Source organism: Zootoca vivipara, chromosome 3 (assembly GCF_965207765.1).
Source record: "Zootoca vivipara chromosome 3, rZooViv2.hap1.1, whole genome shotgun sequence".
Classification (NCBI taxonomy): Eukaryota; Metazoa; Chordata; class Lepidosauria; order Squamata; family Lacertidae; genus Zootoca; species Zootoca vivipara.
In genome coordinates, this window is record NC_142586.1 from 102763711 (window position 1) to 102785135 (window position 21425).

General features: G+C 44.6%; 1 protein-coding gene across 1 annotated transcript in view; it reads right to left on the minus strand.

The window, feature by feature from the left end:
- Nucleotides 1-2523: 2523 nt before the first annotated feature.
- The window catches only part of MERTK (MER proto-oncogene, tyrosine kinase), a 52405-nt gene continuing 33503 nt past the window's right edge, over nt 2524-21425 (minus strand). Inside the window, exons 10-19 of the mRNA XM_035111109.3 lie at nt 20976-21132; nt 16810-16895; nt 15140-15235; nt 13915-13995; nt 11927-12019; nt 11262-11380; nt 7997-8106; nt 6298-6457; nt 4939-5075; nt 2524-3241 (exon numbers count right to left, since the gene is read on the minus strand). Coding sequence (XP_034967000.3) covers nt 2740-3241; nt 4939-5075; nt 6298-6457; nt 7997-8106; nt 11262-11380; nt 11927-12019; nt 13915-13995; nt 15140-15235; nt 16810-16895; nt 20976-21132 — 1541 coding nt within the window. The 3' untranslated portion in view covers nt 2524-2739. The remainder of the gene's footprint in view (nt 3242-4938; nt 5076-6297; nt 6458-7996; nt 8107-11261; nt 11381-11926; nt 12020-13914; nt 13996-15139; nt 15236-16809; nt 16896-20975; nt 21133-21425) is intronic.

Genomic DNA, 21425 nt, shown 5'->3' on the forward strand with positions numbered 1-21425 from the left:
TGGGGTAAGGCCCTCTTCCTGTCCTCCCAGGAGACACTGGGGACTGAACTCGCAACCTTCTGCATGCAAAGCGGATGCTCTGTAATTCACCTGCGACCCCTTCAGAGCAGGCAAAGCTGCATTATATGTTGTAGCATTGACGTCTGGTGCCACTCTTATCAGGATAAATTAGTGGAAGTAGGGGGAAAAATCACCCTCCTCACTAGCTTTGAAGTGTGAACTGCAAATTACTCGGAAGATGCAGTTTGGAGACTGGCTGCTTTAAAACATAGTATTAGAAAGATTCTTTTGTTTCTATCTGCCATCACTAAGGAAAGAAAACCGTATGTGATTTATACTAAGATCTTAAGGTATGGTATCATCCAGGGTCCTGCAACATCTGGGGCCCCCCCACAGGATGCCAATTCCTGTTCTAGCTGAAACAGCTTAACGAAAAATGAGATTCCAGCTAACATCAGGAGGAAATTTTTGACGGCAAGAGCTGTTTGACCATGGAAGGTTCTCCCTCAGAGGTTATACAGTGGTGCCTCACTAGACGAATTTAATTCGTTCCACGGGTCTATTCTTATAACGAAAAATTTGTCTAGCGAATCCCATAGGAATGCATTGATTTTTTTTTAAAAAAAATTGCCCATAGGAACGCATTAATTGAATTTCAATGCATTCCTATGGGAAACCGTGATTCGCTAGACGAATTTTTCGTAAAACGAATTTCTCTAGCGAGGCAACCTCCGCTAGAAAAATCCTTTCTTTAAGCGAAAATTTTGTCTTACGGGGCATTTGTTAAGCGAGGCACCACTGTATGTACTTCTTCCTTGGAGGTTTTTAAGCAGAGTTTGGGTGGCCATCTGTCATGGATGCTTTAGTTGAGATTCCTGCATTGCAGGGGGTTGGCTGCGATGGCGCTCGGGAGTTCCTTCAAACTCTACAATTCTATGAATTCCTCTCCCATTCCACTGTGCGTTATAGGAAATATACAAACTTTGCTAGCATTTCAGATCCTCGCTCCTTGCCCCATGCTGGGCGATTGTGGTACATGCTCCCAACAATACATCCCTAGAACAGGAGTAGCTAACAGGGTGCCATTGGACTACAGTTCCCACCTGCCCCTGCTAGCATCGCAATGGTGGAGTATGATGGAAGTTGTAGTCCAGTAAAAAGGTAAAAGGTAAAGGACCCCAGGGCGGTTAAGTCCAGTCAAAGGTGACTATGGGGTGGTGGTGCTCATCTCGCTTTCAGGCAGAGGGAGCCAGTGTTTGTCCACAGACAGCTTTCTGGGTCATGTGGCCAGCATGACTAAACTGTTCCTGGCGCAACGGAAACCGTGACAGAAGCCAGAGAGCATGGAAACGCTGTTTACCTTCCCGCTGCAGCGGTACTTATTTATCTACTTGTACCGGCATGCTTTTGAACTGCTAGGTTGGCAGGAGATGCGACAGAGCAATGGGAACTCACCTGACCTTCCGATCGGCAAGCCCAAGAGGCTCAGTGGTTTAGACCACAGCACCACCCACTGTCCAGTCTAGATGTCCAGTAACATCTAGAGAGAACCACCACGTTCACCATCCCTGCTCTAGAGAGATAAACCGTCTTCTTAACTACAAGATGCAACCACTGTGCTTCCTAATGTTCAAAGCACTTTGTATCTTACTTCAGTAAAACTTGCAACCACCCTGTAAGACAGATCACTGTTATCATCTCCATGCTTTAGATGGGACAGGTCTTCTAGTGAATTCATGGCAGAGGCAAGCTTTGAATGAGGGATATTCTAGCTCACACTTGTAGTCATTGTACTGTCTTCCTTTGCAGAAGCAACCTCAACCCTTGCTAGAGGTAGGAAGTGCCTTATACTGTCTAGCTCCCACTGACTGGGAGAGGATCCCCAGGGTTTCAGGTAGGGGATATTCCCAGCCCCACCTGCAAATGCCGGCGATTGAACCTGGGGAACTTCTGCATTCAATGCAAATCCTCTACCATTCAACTACCATGGTACCTCGGTTCTCAAACGCCTTGGTACTCAAATGCCTTGGTTCCCAAATGCTGAAAACCTGGAAGTAAGTGTTCCGGTTTTTGAATGTTTTTTTGGAAGCCTGGTGTGGCTATTGGCTATTGTTTCCGGGGCGCATGCACCAATCAGAAGCTGCGCCTTGGTTTTCGAACATTTCGGAAGTCAAGCAGACTTCCGGAACGGATTAAGTTTGAGAACCAAGTTACCACTGTACAGCCCTTTCCTTGCTATTTAAAAAGAAAACAGGATTGCCATATATCCCCTTTTTCATTTTCATGGGTAAAGTCATCATAGCGATCCCTTGTTAAAAGCAGAAGTCGGCAAATGTGTCCTCTTTTTTGCTCTTCAAAATATGGCAACCCTAATATGTTAACACCATGTCTAGTGAAGATAATACAGAAGTTGTGGAAGGAGCCAGATGACAATCTGTAGGCAAAGCCATATCATAGTGAACAGGGGGGGGGGGGAGAGAGAGAGAGAGAAAGAGAAAGAGGAGCAAATGAAAGAGACCGTCCTAATGGGGGTGTTGTTTATTAAAATATAATCTCTATAAAGATACCGTATTATACAAAACAGAGAGATAGAACATTCTATTAATCACATGCTGTACACAGGGCTTGGAGAAGTTGCTACACAAGGCTGGCTTTGCACGACGAGAGCAAGAGAAGTCCATTCAGAACTTTTCTGGCCGAGAAGAGACTGCAGCTCATCGGGAAGTCCTGCTCCTTCTTTCACAGCAGAATCTCAGAGTCCTCCAAAGAGTCGTCCGCGTACAGTAGTTCACCGGCTAACGTGCTCCCGACAGGAAGGGTGCTAGCTTGAGACCATAGCAGCCCGTTCTGTGAGGGTGTGTGCTGCAGCAAAGGGGTATCTTCCTCTTCTGTTCTCCTCTGGCTGCTGAGGTGCTCTTCGGTGGCCCCGCTCAAAATGTATCTGTCCCCCATCCCATTGCTGTCATGGACGTCCACGGTGACCACAGTGGTCTCTGGTTTTTGGGAACAGGACTCTATGATGTGGTTAGGGTCAAGGTCCGTGTCTATCCGGGGAAACTCGGAGTCTTCTGTCAGCTCTTCCACACTGTCCTCCATCAGGCTGGTGTTAATATAAATTACGTCCTCGGGTTCGCTGAGGGCGGGCAAACTTTCCGACAGCTTCTCCAGGTGAAGCTTGAGTTCGGAGAAGACGGGCCGCTCTGTGGGATCTGTCCTCCAACAAGAGTACATTATTTCGTACCTGAGGTAAAAAGGGACAGGGTGGAGTGAATGACATTTTGTTTGCTTGAGAGATTTACTGGACAAAAATCTTCCTGGTGGGGCTTACAACTTTTAAAGCAATTAAAAAACTCAATGCGGTTTCACTAGAACAGCAGCAGTAAAAACACTGCAAATACACCTGTGCCTTGGGAACAATGCTGTGGAGTGGAGAGAACAATGGAGGCTCTCTCTCTAATCCAGAGTTTCCCAAACTTGGGTCTGCAGCTGTTTTTGAACTGCAATTCCCATCCTCCTTGACCACTGGTCCTGCTAGCTTAAGGATGATGGGAATTGTAGTCCAACTGGAGGCTCAAGTTTGAGAAACCCTGTTCTAATCAGTCATAAATTATGGTTGTTGATGTTGACGTGGGGCAGGAAGGAAGGGAGCCGCGATCCCTGGATGGGATCCAGTTGCTGTTGTTTTGTCTGAGCTGAGGTGATGCAGCCACCTGCTGAGGCTAAGGCAGGCATGTCAAACCTGCGGCCCTCCAGATGTTTTGGCCTACAACTCCCATGATCCCTAGCTAGCAGGACCAGTGGTTGGGGAAGATGGGAATTGTAGTCCAAAACATCTGGAGGGCCGCAGGTTTGACATGCCTGGGCTAAGGAGTTTTTTGCTTGGCCAGTGCTTGATTGGGAGTCCCAGGTGCACTGCCTTTGAGTTCCATGAAAGAAGGAAGGTGGAAGACAAATAAAATAGCCCTGGGAGTGGTTTTTAATTTTACTTGTGTGTGTACTGGAGAGGAATTCTCGTTATTATTTATTAGATTCCTTCACCATGAAGACCCTCCAATGTATCTTTCCTTCACCATGAAGACCCTCCAATGTAGTGGAGCAGGAGATGTTATAAGGAGGAGGAGCTATAGCAGAATGATCTCCTTGAGCTGCATTTTGAGGACCAGTGGGTGGCGCTGTGGGTTAAACCACTGAGCCTAGGGCTTGCCGATCAGAAGGTCGGCGGTTCGAATCCCCACGACGGGGTGAGCTCCCGTTGCTCGGTCCCAGCTCCTGCCAACCTAGCAGTTTGAAAGCACGTCAAAGTACAAGTAGATAAATAGGTACCGCTACAGCGGGAAGGTAAACGGCGTTTCTGTGTGCTGCTCTGGTTCGCCAGAAGCAGCTTAGTCATGCTAGCCACATGACTCGGAAGCTGTACGCCGGCTCCCTCAGCCTATAGAGCGAGATGAGCGCCACAACCCCAGAGTCGTCCGCGACTGGACTTAATGGTCAGGGGTCCCTTTACCTTTACCGTATATGTATGGTGCATAATACTCAGAAACATACAGGAGACAGAGCATTCACAAATGCTGGAAATTGGGCGTGGTGGGGAAGGTCAAGCAAAGAAACAAACAGACCTCAGAGCTTCCAGCTTCCCAAGCTGGAAGACTGCAGCGGTGACAACTGTCTTGAGCAAACCATGGTGTTTTGTACTACTGCAGACTCTCAGCCAACTTACTGGGAAGGGCTGTATGTAGCTCAGTGGCAGAGCATCTGCTTTGAATGGAGAAGGTCCCAGGTTCAATCCCCAGGAAGGGGTAGTTCAGACCCCTGTCTATAACCCTGGAGAGCCACTGCGAGTGAGCACAAAAAATGCTATACTGGACCAATGGTCTCTGTATAAGGGAGCTCCCTATGTACTTCCTATGTGTTATTACTGCAGTGAGATAAAATACTTACAACTCGTCTAAGCAGCCTTCTGGCTGCTTCAGCCTGTGCCCATGAAGGAGGTAGTCGTAAATTTCATGGTTCTGCACTCCTGGGTACGGAGTCATCCCTCGGGTCGCTATCTCCCACATTGTAACACCGAAAGCCCACTGCAGGGAACACAGAGATAAACATATATTTAGATAGGCGTTACTGAATACCTTGGGGAAGATAATCTCCTACAGTGCAACCCTAAACACACTTGCCTGGGAATAAATCTCACTGAACTTAGTGAGACGGATGCCCAAGTAAGCCAGGATTGGGCTCTGTTCCCTCATACATTGTTTGAAAATTCTACTTGTGATATTCCCCAAAGTGTTTGGTACAAATGTAGTGAAGCTCACATTTTGAGGGGGGGAGGGTTTTTTTTTTGCAAGTTTTGTCAACTTCATTAGATGCAGTTTTGCTGCAGCAGAACTAGCTGCGCAGGCAAGTTGTCAAAACTGACACGAGTATATAAGGGCTACTTTTTCAGTTCAAATGAATGGATAGATGTTGCATGAATTTCTCATTTTCCCCAATCTCATACAGTATAATAAATTATTATTATTCCTGTGAAAGATTTATGGATGATAAAGTAAAGACCCCTTCACCGTCTGTTTAACTCGTTGCTTGTTTTCCTTCTCTTCCTGTTTTGTGGGATGAAGGGTTTTGTTGGGATGGTATGTAATGAATTTTAACATTTTTAATTATTGTTGTGTTGATATTTGTGTACAGGCATGGTCCTCACAATAAACGGTGTTGTTGTTGTTGTTGTTGTTGTTGTTGTTGTTGTTGTTGTTGTTGTTGTTGTATTCCTGTGGAACACCCTCTCACCAGATGTCAAAGAGAAAAAAACTACCAGACTTTTAGAAGACATCTGAAGGCAGCCCTGTTTAGGGAAGCTTTTAATGTTTAATAGATAATTGTATTTTAATGTTCTGTTGGAAGCCGCCGAGAGTGGCTGGGGAAACCCAGCCAGATAGGCGGGGTATAAATAATAAATTATTATTATTAGTAGTAGTAGTATTCAGTTTGCTACATTTTCCGCACCAGTTTGTGAATTTCAGGGTGCATTTAACCTATTATACCGTACACTTTCGGGGACTAACTGCTCCAAATACAACACATTTGTGTATATTATTTCCACCAATATATTCATTTTTATGCATGCATTCCCCTGATATATACCTTCTTTGGGTGACAGGAGTGGAGGCGTGCATTGCAAAATTCGGACAAAGGCAACTTTTGAAGAACTGCTGCGTTCCATTTCGCATAATGTTTCAGGAAGCCTGAATTACATTGGTGTGCATTAAAATGCAAACCAAACTGAATGTCCCTCCCATTACTTACCACGTCACTTTTTGTCGTGTAGACGCGGTCGGCAAGACTTTCTATCGCAATCCACTTCACGGGCATCTTTGCGATGCGCCCCTGCCGGTAATAATCACCACTGTAAATCTTCTTGGATAAGCCAAAGTCTGCCACACACACGGTCATGTCGTCCCGTAACCTGCCCATAGATTAATACGAAGTAGCATTAATAAAAATTCATGTGAAAAGGACAAAGGCTACTGAAATATGTAATATTATGTGCAGGCTTCTGGGAAAGACAAAAAGCATGATGTAACTTTGAAACCCATGTGGCCCTTCCCACACGGAACCCCTGGGAAAATGAAGACCTATTAAGGGATTAGGGATCTCTAATAAGACAGTTCACAGCATTCTCACAAAACCACAACCCCTGGGAAAACCCTTGAGGGTTAAATTAGACCTTTAATTTTATAGCTTGGATGCACCTTTTAAGTGACTCATGAACACTTCCAAAATAATAATTTGCACTGATGGGAGGTCTCCTGACACAATTCCCATCAATCTACCCATATATTATTATCATGCTGATGCTCCATTGTTTGCCTTTTTTAATTCCTATGTTCTGAATTTATGTTTTATTTTGCGAATTGATGGAAACCACCCTGAGATCACATTTACACAGTCAAAGGCTATCTACAAATTGGAGAAAACAAAATAAAATAAATTGCACAGGTCCATAGATAAAGATGTTCTGGATCCAGGCAGCGGCAGAAAATATAAGTTGTTTGTTTGAAAATATAAGTTGTTTCTTTTTCTTTTAAGCCCCAAACAAGCTGGAATTGTTGGGTGAGGCCTGCTAAGATCTTTTATTGCTGCCTCAACAAATCGCTAGACAGCAGTCTGAAAAGCTAGGAAAACCTGGGCTAGACCTGATCCAGATTCTGGCACATTTTGGGCACATCTTTTTATTTGAAACATTTATTCCTTGCAGTTCAGCCAAAAAGGGCTCCCAGAGAGGCTTGCATAAGATCAGGGACAGTCCATGCCTGCTGGCTTACAGTCTGAAATAAATTTCACAGAAGAAAACAGGGGTACAGAAAAGAGAGGAAAACAAGCAAACTCTGGCACCAGTTCTTAAAGTCACATGACCAGCTTGAATGGAAATAGTTTAGGAAGTGGAGGCCACTTCCCACCATGTTTTTCCTCTGCTTGCTTTCCCCCAACTACTTCCCTCAAGTCAAGGTCTGCAGTGGTTTGGAGAGAAGAGGTCAGGGAAATGAAAATCACTCGTTTACGCTTCTAAATCATAACCCACTTCCCAGCATCACTTTTCACCAGTTTGGTGCCAACCCAGATTCTCAGATCTGGGCTCTGCAACTGGTTGATCTAGGACAGCCCACAGAAAATTTGCAAACTTGGGAGAAGGATTCTTCTTTAATGTGCAATTTTTCTAAATGCAGGGAGCCTTTTTGCCTCTGATAGAACATTCAAATCTGAATGTTCCCCGCGACTGCAGACTGAAGTTCCAGCATGATTATTCTGAATCTGCTCCTAAAAAAAAAATATGTTCCAAAATTCTGAAATAAAGTAGTTTCTGCTCGACTTTTGCTCAAAGCTGCAGATTCAGAGCAAGATTAACATGCGCTTTTCATTCCTCTTTTTGGAGCGGCAAACCCAGAAAGAAGACTGAAGCTGGACTCTTTTATTAAGAGTCGAGGGAAGGAACGTAGAGACTCACATGCAGTTTCGAGCAGCCAGGTCTCTGTGGAGGAAATGCCTGTTGCTGAGGTATTCCATTCCTAGAGCAATATGGATCATAAACTTCAACAAAGTCTGCAGTGGTACATACTGGGAACGAGGAGGAGAGAAGAAGAAAATTGTAATGAATTCAACGTATTGTTAACAAACAACAACAACAACAACAGTAATGAAAATGAACAAACCTCCATTTTTAATCAGATTTAAGGCTCTTTACAAGGATAAAAGAAAACCCATTCAAGAGCAACCAAAACACATTTCCCCAAACATTTCCTAGGACAAGGCTGCCCCTTCAAATGTTCCTGGATTCCAATTTCTATCAGTCTGGCCAGCATGAATTTTCTTAATTCCTTACCTATCAATCTATCAGGTACTTATCTATCTATATATTCCATTTATACCCCACCTTTCCTCCAAGGAGCTCAAGGTGGCATACATGGTTCTTAGTCTCCCCTTTTTATTTTCACAACAACCCTGTGAGGTTAAGCTGAGGGACAGTAACCAGCCAAGGTCACCCGGTGAGCTTTGAGGCTGAGCAGGGACTAGAACCCTCCTCTCCCAGGTCTTAGTCCGATGTTCTAACCACTACACCACACTGGATCTCAGTGAACGGACGACAAAATATATCTCAGGGTTCCTTGCACAACAGAAAACCTCTTCCCCAGCCAGCTCCTCACTGACCCTGTACATGCCCCTTCGGAGCTGGGCTCTAGTAAATGATAAAATGAAATGGATCCTACTCCTTTTAGAAGAGGGAGAAATGTAGCCCCCATTTTCCATTCCAGCACAACAGCGGGCAGGATAAAGCTCTCTTTGACGGTTCCCAATTACATGCAAAGACATCATTTAATTTTCCACTTGTTTGCAGCTCATGCAGATTCATACGCTTAGTTATGAACAACTCCTTTGTTTACAGCGGCTGGACAGAATCACCATTTGTTTATAGCAGGGTTCATTTCCTCCCCGTATTTTCTTTAGTGAAATAAATACGAGAAATCAAATTATCACAAAAAAGAGCACCGTCAGCTATTGCGACAATTTGCTTTCCACTGAAAGGCCCTTCAGTGTGTTGTCCTGTTTCAATAGGACTCCTTTGTGAAAACAACAGAACTGCTTTCGCCACAAAACGTGGGACGGCCATCTCTTCCAGAGACCTTGTCTCCAGAACAATTAAAGCCTTTCTCTACTGTTCCAGTACAAGGCTAAGAGTCCATCCATGTGTGACACCAACAAGGAGGACAACAGCCTGGTCACTTACAGGAACAATTCTCCAGAAAGCTGTCATATTTCTTGCAACTGGACTTTAGCATCAGTGGGGTTTTGAACAGACATCAGATTTCCTTCGGTCTGGCAAGATGGTGGCCTTTATATCTCGCCAAGTGCGACATAACTAGGCAACACTCAAAGGTCAGGATTCAGTAGCTCAGCAGATGCACACAAGAAGAATGAATAAAGTCCCAGCCCGTTCCAAACCAAGTGATCCAAATACTTGATCTGCCTGGCAAAAGTACTCATTCACTTAAATTTCCAGAGTGCAACATCCCAAGACAACTGCCATGTTCAAATATATAAAAGGATGTCATATAGAGGAGGGAGAAAGGTTGTTTTCTGCTGCTCCAGAGAAGCGGACGCGGAGCAATGGATTCAAACTACAAGAAAGAAGATTCCACCTAAACATTAGGAAGAACTTCCTGACAGTAAGAGCTGTTCGGCAGTGGAATTTGCTGCCAAGGAGTGTGGTGGAGTCTCCTTCTTTGGAGGTCTTTAAGCAGAGGCTTGACAGGCATATGTCAAGAATGCTTTGATGGTGTTTCCTGCTCAGCAGGGGGTTGGACTGGATGGCCCTTGTGGTCTCTTCCAGCTCTACGATTCTATGATTCTAGGTGAGAAGAGGTTCATGGGCCAGTCTACCTTTATCCCACATTGTCCCCCACACTGATGCCTTCATGAACCTTTCTTGCCACTTTATTTCCAAATGAGATCCCTCCAGTTATTGAATTTGGCCGCTGAACCTTTGATGGAGCCCTTGTCCACCCTTAGGGCCCCAGATGTTGTTGGACTACAAGAGCCATCGTCCTTAAGTCAGCATGGTTAATGGTCAGGGATGATGGGAGTTGTAGTCCAACAACATCTGGGGACCCAAGGATGGGGAAGGTTGTTTTATAGGATACATTATTCTGGTGTGGCTGTGCCTTCAGCTCCTGTGCAGGTGCAGTCATGTGACTACAGGCAGGTGACTAACAGGGGATTCAGAATAGCAGCCTGCGGAAACTTTCCTGGAAATAAGCTGCACTGAACCATACCTGCCAAGTTGCTGTCGGAGAAATAAGGGACCGGCCGGAAGTAGCAGACCGGAAGTAGTGCTGCCGCCATTTTGGAACTGGGTGGAGCATGCTCAGAAGTGACTTTTGATGCTGCTTTGCCCAATTCCAAAATGGCCGCCGCGCCAGAAGTCGCACTGCAGCCATTTTGGAACTGGGCAGAGCAGCATCAAAAGTCGCTTCTGAGCATGCTCCGCCCAGTTCCAAAATGGCCACCGCGCCAGAATAAACCGGGAAAAAACAAAAAAATCCATTTTTTCAGCTAGGAACAGCTGGAAAAACGGGGATTTCCCGGGGAATATGGGAGACTTGGCAGCTATGCACTGAACACAGTGGAACTTTGAGAGTGAACATACATAGGTTTGCACTGCCTATCACTTAAAGATTTTCATTTCTTCAACCCCCCCCCCCTTTTTACATGGAACCACAGACAACTTGTATTTTTCTCTCCTCAAAACAGTTTTGCTTTCTGTGTGGCACAGCATGCCTGTTGTTTTCTCAGCTTCAGAAAAGCAATACTAAAAATAAACTGAAATGGCATAGCAGGATTCAGATCAAGCCTCTAAATGTTTTCCTTCACTGGGCAGTGTTGCCGGATGAGGCCCTCCTCATTTCTTAGGAGGAGGAAGCAGGGGTTTTGTTCTCTCTTACAATACAAAGCAGTACAACCTTTCCTCGGGAGGTGGCTGGACTCTCGTTCCTTGGAGGTTTTTAAGCAGAGGTCGGAAGACCATCTGTCTTGGCTGCTTTAGTTGAGATTCCTGAATTGCAGGGGGTTAAACTAGATGACCCTTGGAGTTCTTTCCAACTCTACGGTTCTGTGATTCTATGAGCGATACAAGCCTCTATTATCACATTTCTAGACAGACTTCTAGAGTCTTCTGCTCTACTAACAAGGCGATTCTCTCCCAAATAATTGATTACCTGTGGGCCCATTCCAAGCCTTGAGCGAAGGAGGAAGCTATGCAAATCTCCATATTTCATGAATGGGAGAATCACCATGGGTTTGGGGACCTGCTGAGAACTTGGTTCTATACACACACCTAGAAGGGATGGAAGTAAAATCAGCACAGCACTTTCATTCAACAAATGTCTGCTGGAAAACTTGAATGAGGGATTGGTCCAGCAGAACTTCACCCCAGGGAATCCCAAGGCATCTATCTGGTGAAAATGGGGAGTGGGGGGGGGGCTCTGCTTCACCTTCCTGCAACTCATGATAGTATCTTGGGGGGAGAGCATCTTGGGGTGCCTGGAAGCCTGTGAAGGGGTGAGGATGCACTGCCTCATTACATTGCTGGCACATCCCCTGGTCTCCGCCTGCGTAAGGGAGAAGGCAAGGGGCTTTAATCTCTGCTCATCAGATTATGAGCAGGGATTAAATCCTGAGCATGGTTTGGGGGGAAATGGCCTGGTGGACCAAACTGAGCATCCCTCCTCACCCCGGCCAAAGATGTTCCCCACCCCTGATTTATCAGACAAAATAGCTACTACTAAGGCCTCAGCGGAGGTAGTGACACACACAAACACACCGGCCTTGTGCTATGAATAAAATCTTGTCCCTGACAACTGCCACTTCTTGGTTGACCCACCCAGAAGTTTGATGACATTTGGATGATCGAAGTCTTTCATGCAAGCTGCTTCTCTGAGGAACTCTTCGATTTCTCGCTGGGAAAAGCTGTCCACTGAAAAATTGCAAGAAAAGGGAAAAAATGCTTATTACAAAAGGTAACACCCCTTTACCCATTCTTTTAAAAAGTGTTCATCTCATCACCTTCTTTGTACCAATACAGTTTAGTTGTGAGCAAGGGGGAGATTAAAAAAGGAACCAATCCGTGTGCAGGAAAAGGTTTCTGGGATGTTGGGGAACAGAGACGATGTCTTTTGTGCTCTGGCCTCCATTTTAGCTTCATCTCTTTTCTATCCAAGCAGCTTTTCCTAATGTATTTTCTGTGCTGTAACTTCACATGTCTTGGGAACATGCACACAGGGAAGAAAACGTTGCTTTTCGATTACTGCTTGTACTAATTTTACCCCGTGTTAAGTCCATACCTGTCAAGTTGCTGTCAGAGAAATAAGGGACCGGGCCGGAAATAGCAAACCGGAAGTAGCACTGACGCCATTTTGGAACTGGGCGGAGCATGCTCAGAAGTGACTTTTGATGCTGCTTTGCCCAGTTCCAAAATGGCCGCCGCGCCAGAAGTCGCACTGCAGCCATTTTGGAACTGGGCAGAGCAGCATCAAAAGTCGCTTCTGAGCATGCTCCGCCCAGTTCCAAAATGGCCACCGCGCCAGAATAAACCGGGGAAAAACAAAAAAAATCCGTTTTTTCAGCTAGGAACAGCTGGGAAAACGGGGATTTCCCGGGGAAAACGGGAGACTTGGCAGCTATGGTTAAGTCTTCTGTGCTGAGGTATGTAGACCATCAATCTCTCCATGTACAGTCATACCTCGACATCCGAACGCTTCAACTTCCGAAGGTTTCGACTTCCAAAGGTTTCGACTTCCAAAGTCGACAACCCCTGGAAGTCCTTTTGGCGCACGCATTCTGCACCTGCGCAGAAGCGCAAAATCGTGCTTCGTGCATGAACCGTAGCAGCGCTTCGACATCCGAAAACCTTGACTTACGGAGACGGCCACAGAATGGATCGTCTTCGTAAGTCGAGGTACCACTGTACTTGCTGGACTTCTTAAATCTAGAAGGATTTTCTATCATTTTCTTTTGTAGAGAAGCTCCACAGTACTGTCAAACCTCCCTCGCAACCAGTGCCGGATTTACGTATAAGCTAAACAAGCTATAGCTTAGGGATCCACTCCCTTGGGGGCCCCCAAAAAATTTAAAGGAAAAAAACCTGGATGTACATTTCCAAAATATAACATTAAAAAACAAATAAAACCTACATACAGCAACAGTGTTTTGTGTTCTGTAGGCTCCTATGATGTAGGTAATGGGCCCTGCCCGTATTTCACTATTAATATGCTTCTTCTTAATTGTATTTCAGTTCAACAATTACTTTGATAAAATACATATTTTGTTATGTGCAAATGGCTTTAGATACCTATTAGGTCCATAAATTACAGTGGTACACCGCAAGACGAATGCCCTGCAAGACGAATTTTTCGCAAGACGAATGCGTCTTGCGATCTGATGGTGACTCGCAAGACGAATTCGTTTTGTGAAAAATCCGTCTTGCGAATCGCGGTTTCCCATAGAAATGCATTGAAATTTAATTAATGCGTTCCTGTGGGCAAAAAAAGAAAAAAAGTAATTTCAATGCATTCCTATGGGAAACCGCGATTCGCAAGACGAATTTTTCGCAAAACGAATTGACTTGCGGAACGAATTAAATTTGTCTTGCGAGGCACCACTGTACCATATAGCATATATTCAACACAAAAAACAGTGACAATGTTGTTGACAAAGGACAGCTGGACATATAAAAAGCCCCATTACCTTCAGTAGCTTAGGGCCTCATCAAACCTAAATCTGGCCCTGCTCGCAACACACCTAGGGGCATCAGAATGCTTCTTATAAAAAAATCAGAACAACTCTAGACCTACTAGATCTGCTGGTACTTACATTTCATAGTTTTCACAGCTACTTTCTGGGTAGTTCCATCAGGATTGCTGAGATTCCCTTCCATGACTGATCCAAACTCCCCTAGATGAAGAAGGGGAAAAAACACCTTGCATTTATATCTGTCCCACACTTAGAAATCAGTCATCAGCTTTATTGGGCTTCCTTAAGTAATGTTTCATTCTGGATGGTTTTATTTGATGTTTTAAAATATATGTTGCACACTGCTTTGAGATTTTAAAATTAAAAATATAAAACGGTACAGAAATGAAAAGAAATGAGAAAAGTGGGAAGAATGGGATACAAAAACTTATGGAATATGCAGAAATGGCAGAAATATGCAGAAACTTACCGGAAGAACAATAAATCAAGATAACAAACTTTTAATGAAAGAATGGAAATGGTTTATTGAATATTTACAGATAAATTGCAAACAGATTAAAAACATTGGCAGGATTATTGTAATAACCTGCAGTTTCATAAGAGTATATATTTAATGTAGATAATTAAATGAGGAAATTAAATGAATTTGGATATGCAGAAGATATTAAAAAATAAATTTAAGGAACCGCAGAAAGAGGGGGAAGGATGTCAAACTTTGAAATGTTAAATTTATTGTAAAGCTAATGAAATGTATAAACTTGAAAATTACAAATAAAAACTTTTTTTAAAGAAAGAAAGAAATGAAATAATGAAATGAAATGAGGAAATGATGATAATGATAATGAATATAATGATGATGATGATGTAGCATTTCCTGTGAGTTAAGTGTGCTTCAACCCTTTGGAGTGGGCACTACAGTGGTACCTCGCAAGACGAATGCCCTGCGAGACGAATTTTTCGCAAGACGAATGCTGCTTGCGATCTGATGGTGACTCGAAAGACGAATTCGTTTTGTGAAAAATTCGTCTTGCGAATCATGGTTTCCCATAGGAACGCATTGAAATTTAATTAATGCGTTCCTATGGGCAAAAGAAAAAGAAATTTCAATGCATTCCTATGGGAAACCGCGATTCGCAAGACGAATTTTTCACAAAACGAATTGAATCGCGGAACGAATTAAATTCGTCTTGCAAGGCACCACTGTATTGTGTTTTCCCAGGGAGCAAGTCTGGTCTTGTAGATGCTAAGGGAGCCAGATTTCACCTTGCCCAGCAGAGGGCAAGCAGGAGCTTCCTCCTGCCAGTCTGGGGAGCAGAAGGACTCACTCAGGGCGTGCCATTCTTACCTTCTCCCAAGATCTTCCCCAGAGCCAGGTTGGTCCTAACAATCACAACATCCTGGAGTTTCTCCTGTAGCTCTTCGCTCACACCAAGGCTGCCCACTGCAAGAGAGGCCTTCTGATGAGTTGGGGGGAAAGGGAAATGGCATGCATTTGGATTCAAAAGCCTAAGACAACCAGAGAACACCTGCCGGCACCCAAGGAAGCAGGTGGCATCTTTTTACTTTAACTTCAGCTTGGTCAACACCAAGCTGCAAAGTTACATAGTACAGCTTTTCCTTGACTACCCGTGTTTCTCATATTATAAGACACCGTCTTATATTTATTTTTCCTCAAAAAACACACAGCATGGCTTATTTTCAGGGGATGTCTGATTTTTTATTACGTATGGTACAGCAAGAAGCTTCGTCGGATCTGGCTCTGTCGGGCGGGGTGGGGGAAAGGCAAAGGAACGATCCTGCGCCTTTCCCCCACCACTGCCAAGCCCCATGCCGGTGACAAGCGGCAGCGGGGGAAGACCTTCCCTCGCCGCCGCATCTTGCCTGCCTCCCCCGGCACGGAGCGCAACTTTGGAGGTCTCCGAAGTTGCGTTCAGTGCCGGCTTTTCGCGGCAAGACGCGACGGCGGGGGAAGGGGCGTCCGTCTGAGGCAGCCCGGAGATGCGGCTGCCTCGTGTTGGAGGCTTCGTGACTCCTCTTCGTGGCAGCAGCATCTTCCTTTTCCTCCCACCACAACCCGGTATGGCTTATTTTCGGGGTATGCCTTATATTTCACTAACCCTTGGAAACCCTGCCATGGCTTATTTTGTAGGTATGCCTTAAAATATGAGAAACACGGTATTCTACTTCAGAGCAAGGGTGAATAATCTAGTGACTGGTTATATTTTCTCTTCCTTACAAAAAGAAAAAAGTAGAGTATCAGCAAGTGACTTACAAAACTTTAAGAGCATCTAGCATAACGTAGATAAAAGCTGTACGAAAAACTCATAAGGCAGGCAGCAGCAATGTACATATATATCTCCATCAATAAGCACCATCAACCGCCAAACGCTTGGGAGAAGACATACCTTTTACTTGACAACAAAAGGAGATTAATGATGGTGCTGGCGGGGGGGGGGAATCTCTCTAGGGGTCCTCCACAAGTGAGGAGCCATCACCGAGAAGGCCCTATCACTGCCACCCTCTGCGCCTCTACCTCAGAGAGGGCACCCAGAGGAGGGCCACAGATAAACCATTTTGATCCACCAAATGCATTAAAAAGGTTAAGGGACCCCTGACCATTAGGTCCAGTCGTGACCGACTCTGGGGTTGCAGCGCTCATCTCACGTTATTGGCCGAGGGAGCCGCCGTACAGCTTCCAGGTCATGTGGCCAACATGACAAAGCCACTTCTGGCGAACCAGAGCAGCGCACGGAAACGCCGTTTACCTTCCAGCTATTTATCTACTTGCACTTTGCACTACTTTCAAACTGCTAGGTTGGCAGAAGCTGGGACCGAGCAACGGGAGCTCACCCCGTCGCAGGGATTCGAACCACCAACCTTGTGATCGGCAAGCCCTAGGCTCTGTGGTTTAACCCACAGCGCCACCTGCGTCCCTTGGTGCAAATGCATTACTGTTTATTAAAAAATATAAGAAACAAAACATTAAGCAGCTGTAGTGACACATCCAAAACTTACGTGTCAGTTCAATAGCTCTGCGGCCATAGGACTTCTTTGCTCTGTAATTTACAGCCAGTTCTGACTCATCACTGCTGAAGGCGTACCTAGGAGCGGGTGGGTGGACAGAAAACACAACACTGTCATGGCACCATAACAGTTCTCCCATCAGCCTGAATTCTTTGGAAAGCACAGGATTCACAGCTGCAAAACGAGGCCAGGGGGTCGTCACAGACAGGTGTTGGGCTCACAATGAATTTTTTTTAAAAGGAAACGTCACTATTCTCATGTTTTTCCTTTGAACGGATTGACCAACACACTTGGTTCCATTACTTTATCTCGAATAGACTCCTGAATTAAACTTGACTATGAGAGAATGCTGAGTCACTCAGCTATTTTGGGGCGGGGGCGCGCGAAGCTATGTGGGTTATTCATTTCCTATTCCTATAACCATGCTTTCATAAATAACAATGTAAAACCCTATAAACTTTCACTTCCGTACACTGTTGTATTTTCCCTTCCTGGCTCGCAGTTCCAAGCTTCTCAAAGAGAAACCAAGACCTTCTGAGCTGGAAGGGCCAAAGCGATTAACCTGAAAGCAATTAGCATGCATAGAAAAAGAAAGAAAGAAAGAAAGAAGGGGAGTAAGAATAATAAAATCATAGACGAGGGACAAAGCACAAAATAAGGGGTTTACCTTTTTCAAAAATCCTGCCCCTCACCCCCCCCCAAAGAGGCTAGTCTTATTGTTTTTAAATATTTTGCGCTTTTAGTCTTTGAAATATGTTTTTATTTTATTTCAAATTATATTGTTTTACTGCTTTGTTGTTTGCTACTCTGTGTACCTTTGGGAGGAAGGCTGCTGCAGCAGCAGCAGCAGCAGCAACAACAACAACAACAGCAACAACAACATTCACCCCAAGAAGGAAGTTTCCATCATCATCATCATCATCAACAACAACAACAACAACAACATTCACCCCAAGAAGGAAGTTTCCATCTAAACAGAACTAAGATAGTCATCTGTGCCATCCATATACAGTACCCAGCCAATGCAAACTTTCAGTTTCCTTACTTCCTCTACGGTAATATCCCAGATCAGCACAACAGAACACAAAAGACCAACATTTCACAATATCCGAGCTCAAATCACCCCAAGTGCCCTCCCAAAAGCTGTGGTTTTGGTGATGTGATGGAGCTTGGGAAGTGAGCAACTTGGAATGACACCACTCAAGTGTTGGGAGTTTTGCAAAGAAGGGTAATAAGTTTACTTTAAAGCCAAACTCAACAAGTGTTTTTAATGAAAGCTGGTGTAGCTCAGAGGTGTCTGAGGAATCGAAGACCCGTTAATATTTCTGCAGCAGGGTCCCAGCAAGGTCCAGCAACAACCCAATCGGCAGGGAAAGGGAGCCTTTCTACCCACTGCTAAGAAAGTCTTCTCACTTATCGAGTGAAAAGAGGAAAGTAAAAGGAAAGTAAAAGTCAGCCATTGAGTGAAAAGAGGAAAGTAAAAGGAAAGTAAAAGTCAGCCATTGAGGATTGACTCTTAGGGTCATCCTGGAGAAGGGACAACACCAAGAAGGAGTTATTCTGTGTGTTCCAAAGCGAAGCATTTAGGGACACCAAAAATATAAGGTGCTCCAGTTTATACAGAATGGTGTGCACGTTCCGTTGTGTGCAGTCGCACCTCAGGGAAAACACAACTTGCATCGCACCAAAGGCAGATATTGGAGCACCAAATCGTTCGCCCGCGTGAAGGGCAGTGCGTGGAGATCTGTACTGATAGTTGCAATGCATCTCTAAATATTATTATTGCATAATTGTAGGATTATACTGTTGTCTTATGGGACGTGGGTGGCGCTGTGGGTTAAACCACTATGCTGCTTGGGCTTGCCGATTGAAAGGTTGGCGGTTCGAATCCCCATAATGGGGTGAGCTCCCATTGCTCGGTCCCTGCTCCTGCCAACCTAGCAGTTTGAAAGCACATCAAAGTGCAAGTAGATAAATAGGTACCACTCCGGCGGAAAGGTAAACAGTGTTTCCGTGCACTGCTCTGGTTTTGCCAGAAGTGGCTTAGTCATGCTGGCCACATGAGGTGGAAGCTGTCTGCGGACAAATGTCATCTCCCTCGGCCAATAAAGCGAGATGAGCACCACAACCCGAGAGTCGTTTGCAACTGGATTTAATTAATAATGATAATAATAATAATAATTTATTTATTTATATCCCGCCCATCTGGCTGGGTTTCCCCAGCCACTCTGGGCGGCTTCCAACAGAAAAATGAAATAAAATAATCTATTAAACATTAAAAGCCTCCCTAAACAGGGCTGCCTTCAGATGTCTTCTAAAAATCTGGTAGCTGTTTTTCTCTTTGACATCTGATGGGAGGGCGTTTCTCATGGGTCCCTTTACCTTTACCTTTATTGTTGTCTTAGAAGGGTCTGTGGCCGCGACTGTCACGAAGCGACACTGCACTTCTGAATTTGCCGCTGCACTACCAGTATAACTTGCTAAAGGCCAGACCAGATGTCTATATGTTTATTAAATATATGGATTTGAAGAGTTGGTGGGAGGGTAGCTTTTTACACTAAAGGAGTGCATGGGGAAGGGAGTGACATGACCTCCCCACACTCTGCTGTCTAAAGACATTTTTGCCAGCAAGCTGGCATGGAGAAAAGGCCTTAAAGCCTTGGAGAGCAGAGGGAGGTGGGGCCAGCTGTCACACTGCTCCTGTAAGAAGTTCGCCTCTCCATCTCTTTTAATAGCCAAACACCCCTCACCAGCCCTGCTTCATATACTTCTGGAATGGGTCCTAAACACTGGCAATGCCTAGAGAGGACAGAGTGTGCATGTTGCCCAGATGAGGATGAAAAACCATTTTTTTCTGCCTGAAACAAGTTCCCCAGCCCTGCTTGAAACAAATGTTACAGCGCCTTGTTAGCTGCGATTCTCCAGGGTTCAATCTCTTAAAAGTTAGATCTGTGTAAGTTTGTGGAGGTGGGAAACACACCCTGTCCTTCTTGAACAGATGTGCAGAAACATGTACAAAAACACCAATTGAGGCATTATTATTATTTTGCATCAAGGCTTCGCCACAGCCCGGTTTTCAGAAGCACGTTAGGAATATCTATCTATCTCTCTGGCCCACTCAGAACAGCTGCTCATTTCAAAAGGTCTTACGAGGAAGGGGCAGGAGCTGGTCTGTTTGGAACTTCATTGTATAAGGTCACAAGGGGAGGAGTTTTGTGAGCCAGGATTACAATGGACCTTTGTTGATGCAAGAAAACAATCCTTGGATAAAGCAACATGTTAAAAGTGACTAAGGATCAGAAGAGGTGAGTGTTGTAAACAGGATCCATATTTGCAAAGCACAACCTGTTCTGTTTCTAGAGGGCTGCCCCCCCTAAAATAAATCAGATTCCTGTGACAGAATTGCTCCCAATTTTAGAATGACCAGAAGGGGACCTAAGGCAGAGGGTGCAGATTAGAGTGGCCTTAAGTTCAGAGAAACTTGACTGTGTGTTATTATTTTTTTGTAAAAATATCCAAGACAATTAAAACCTTTAGCAGTCAGAAAACTGTTCACAATCACATGCTCAACTGAATCACGTTTCACAAAAAGGTTACAGAGCCTCTATTATCCAAATCTTCTCATTACATGAATTTGGGCTCTGTGTCCTTTCTTACTGCTCACTGGGGCATCATGGAGCTAAAATCCAGTTTATTTAAATGCAATTTTGTTTAAGCAGGAGAAAATTAAACAAATGCTTAAGGCTGCCGTCCTGTGCATTCTTGCTGGGGAGTCAGTCCTATGGACCTCTGTAGTTTTACTCAATGGCTCTTACTGACAGGCAAACATGCATACCATTTCAGCCTAACTTACTTAAGTCTTGGGCTGAGCCTGGGAGGGAGTTCAGCACTTAACCAGCCAACCACACTGACCTCTATTCAATTATCCTGCTTAATATAGACTTTAGAAGGTAGCTTCCATCACAGGGGATTGTGACTATCCCAGATGTATGGCAGTTTTCTGGCTCAACATTAAAGGTGGACGTTAATGTCAGCTTTATGGCAGATTGCTCCTGAAACCCAGTGAACTTTTGCATCGCCTGATCAATGAATTTCGGCTAAAAACCAACTCCCAAGCTTAATATGATTAGTATTTTGTATTTTTTGTGTGTACTTACCCAAACTTGGTCTCTTCTGTGAACTTTTTCCTGATAATCACAGACACATACAGGATTAACCCAACAACGACAACTCCACATATAAACCCGAGGACTATCGTCGGTGAATGTGTGCTTCTTGATGCTGGAGTCGAAGAAGAGGCAGTGGATACGAAACCTAAGACAATAAGATGCGTTACAGAGAAAAGGGAGTGGAGATCCTCATACAGTTTGGGGACCTGGGGAGTGTTGAAGCGATGATTCTTCAACATCAACTTTGTTGGACTGGTCATGTTGTGCGGATGCCTGATTATCGTCTTCCAAAGGAACTACTCTATTCCCAACTTAAAAATGGAAAGTGTAATGCCAGTGGTCAACAAAAGAGGTTCAAAGGCTCTCTCAATGGAAATCTAAAAAAAGGAAATATAAACACCGACAACTGGGAAACACTGGCCTGCGAGCACTCCAGTT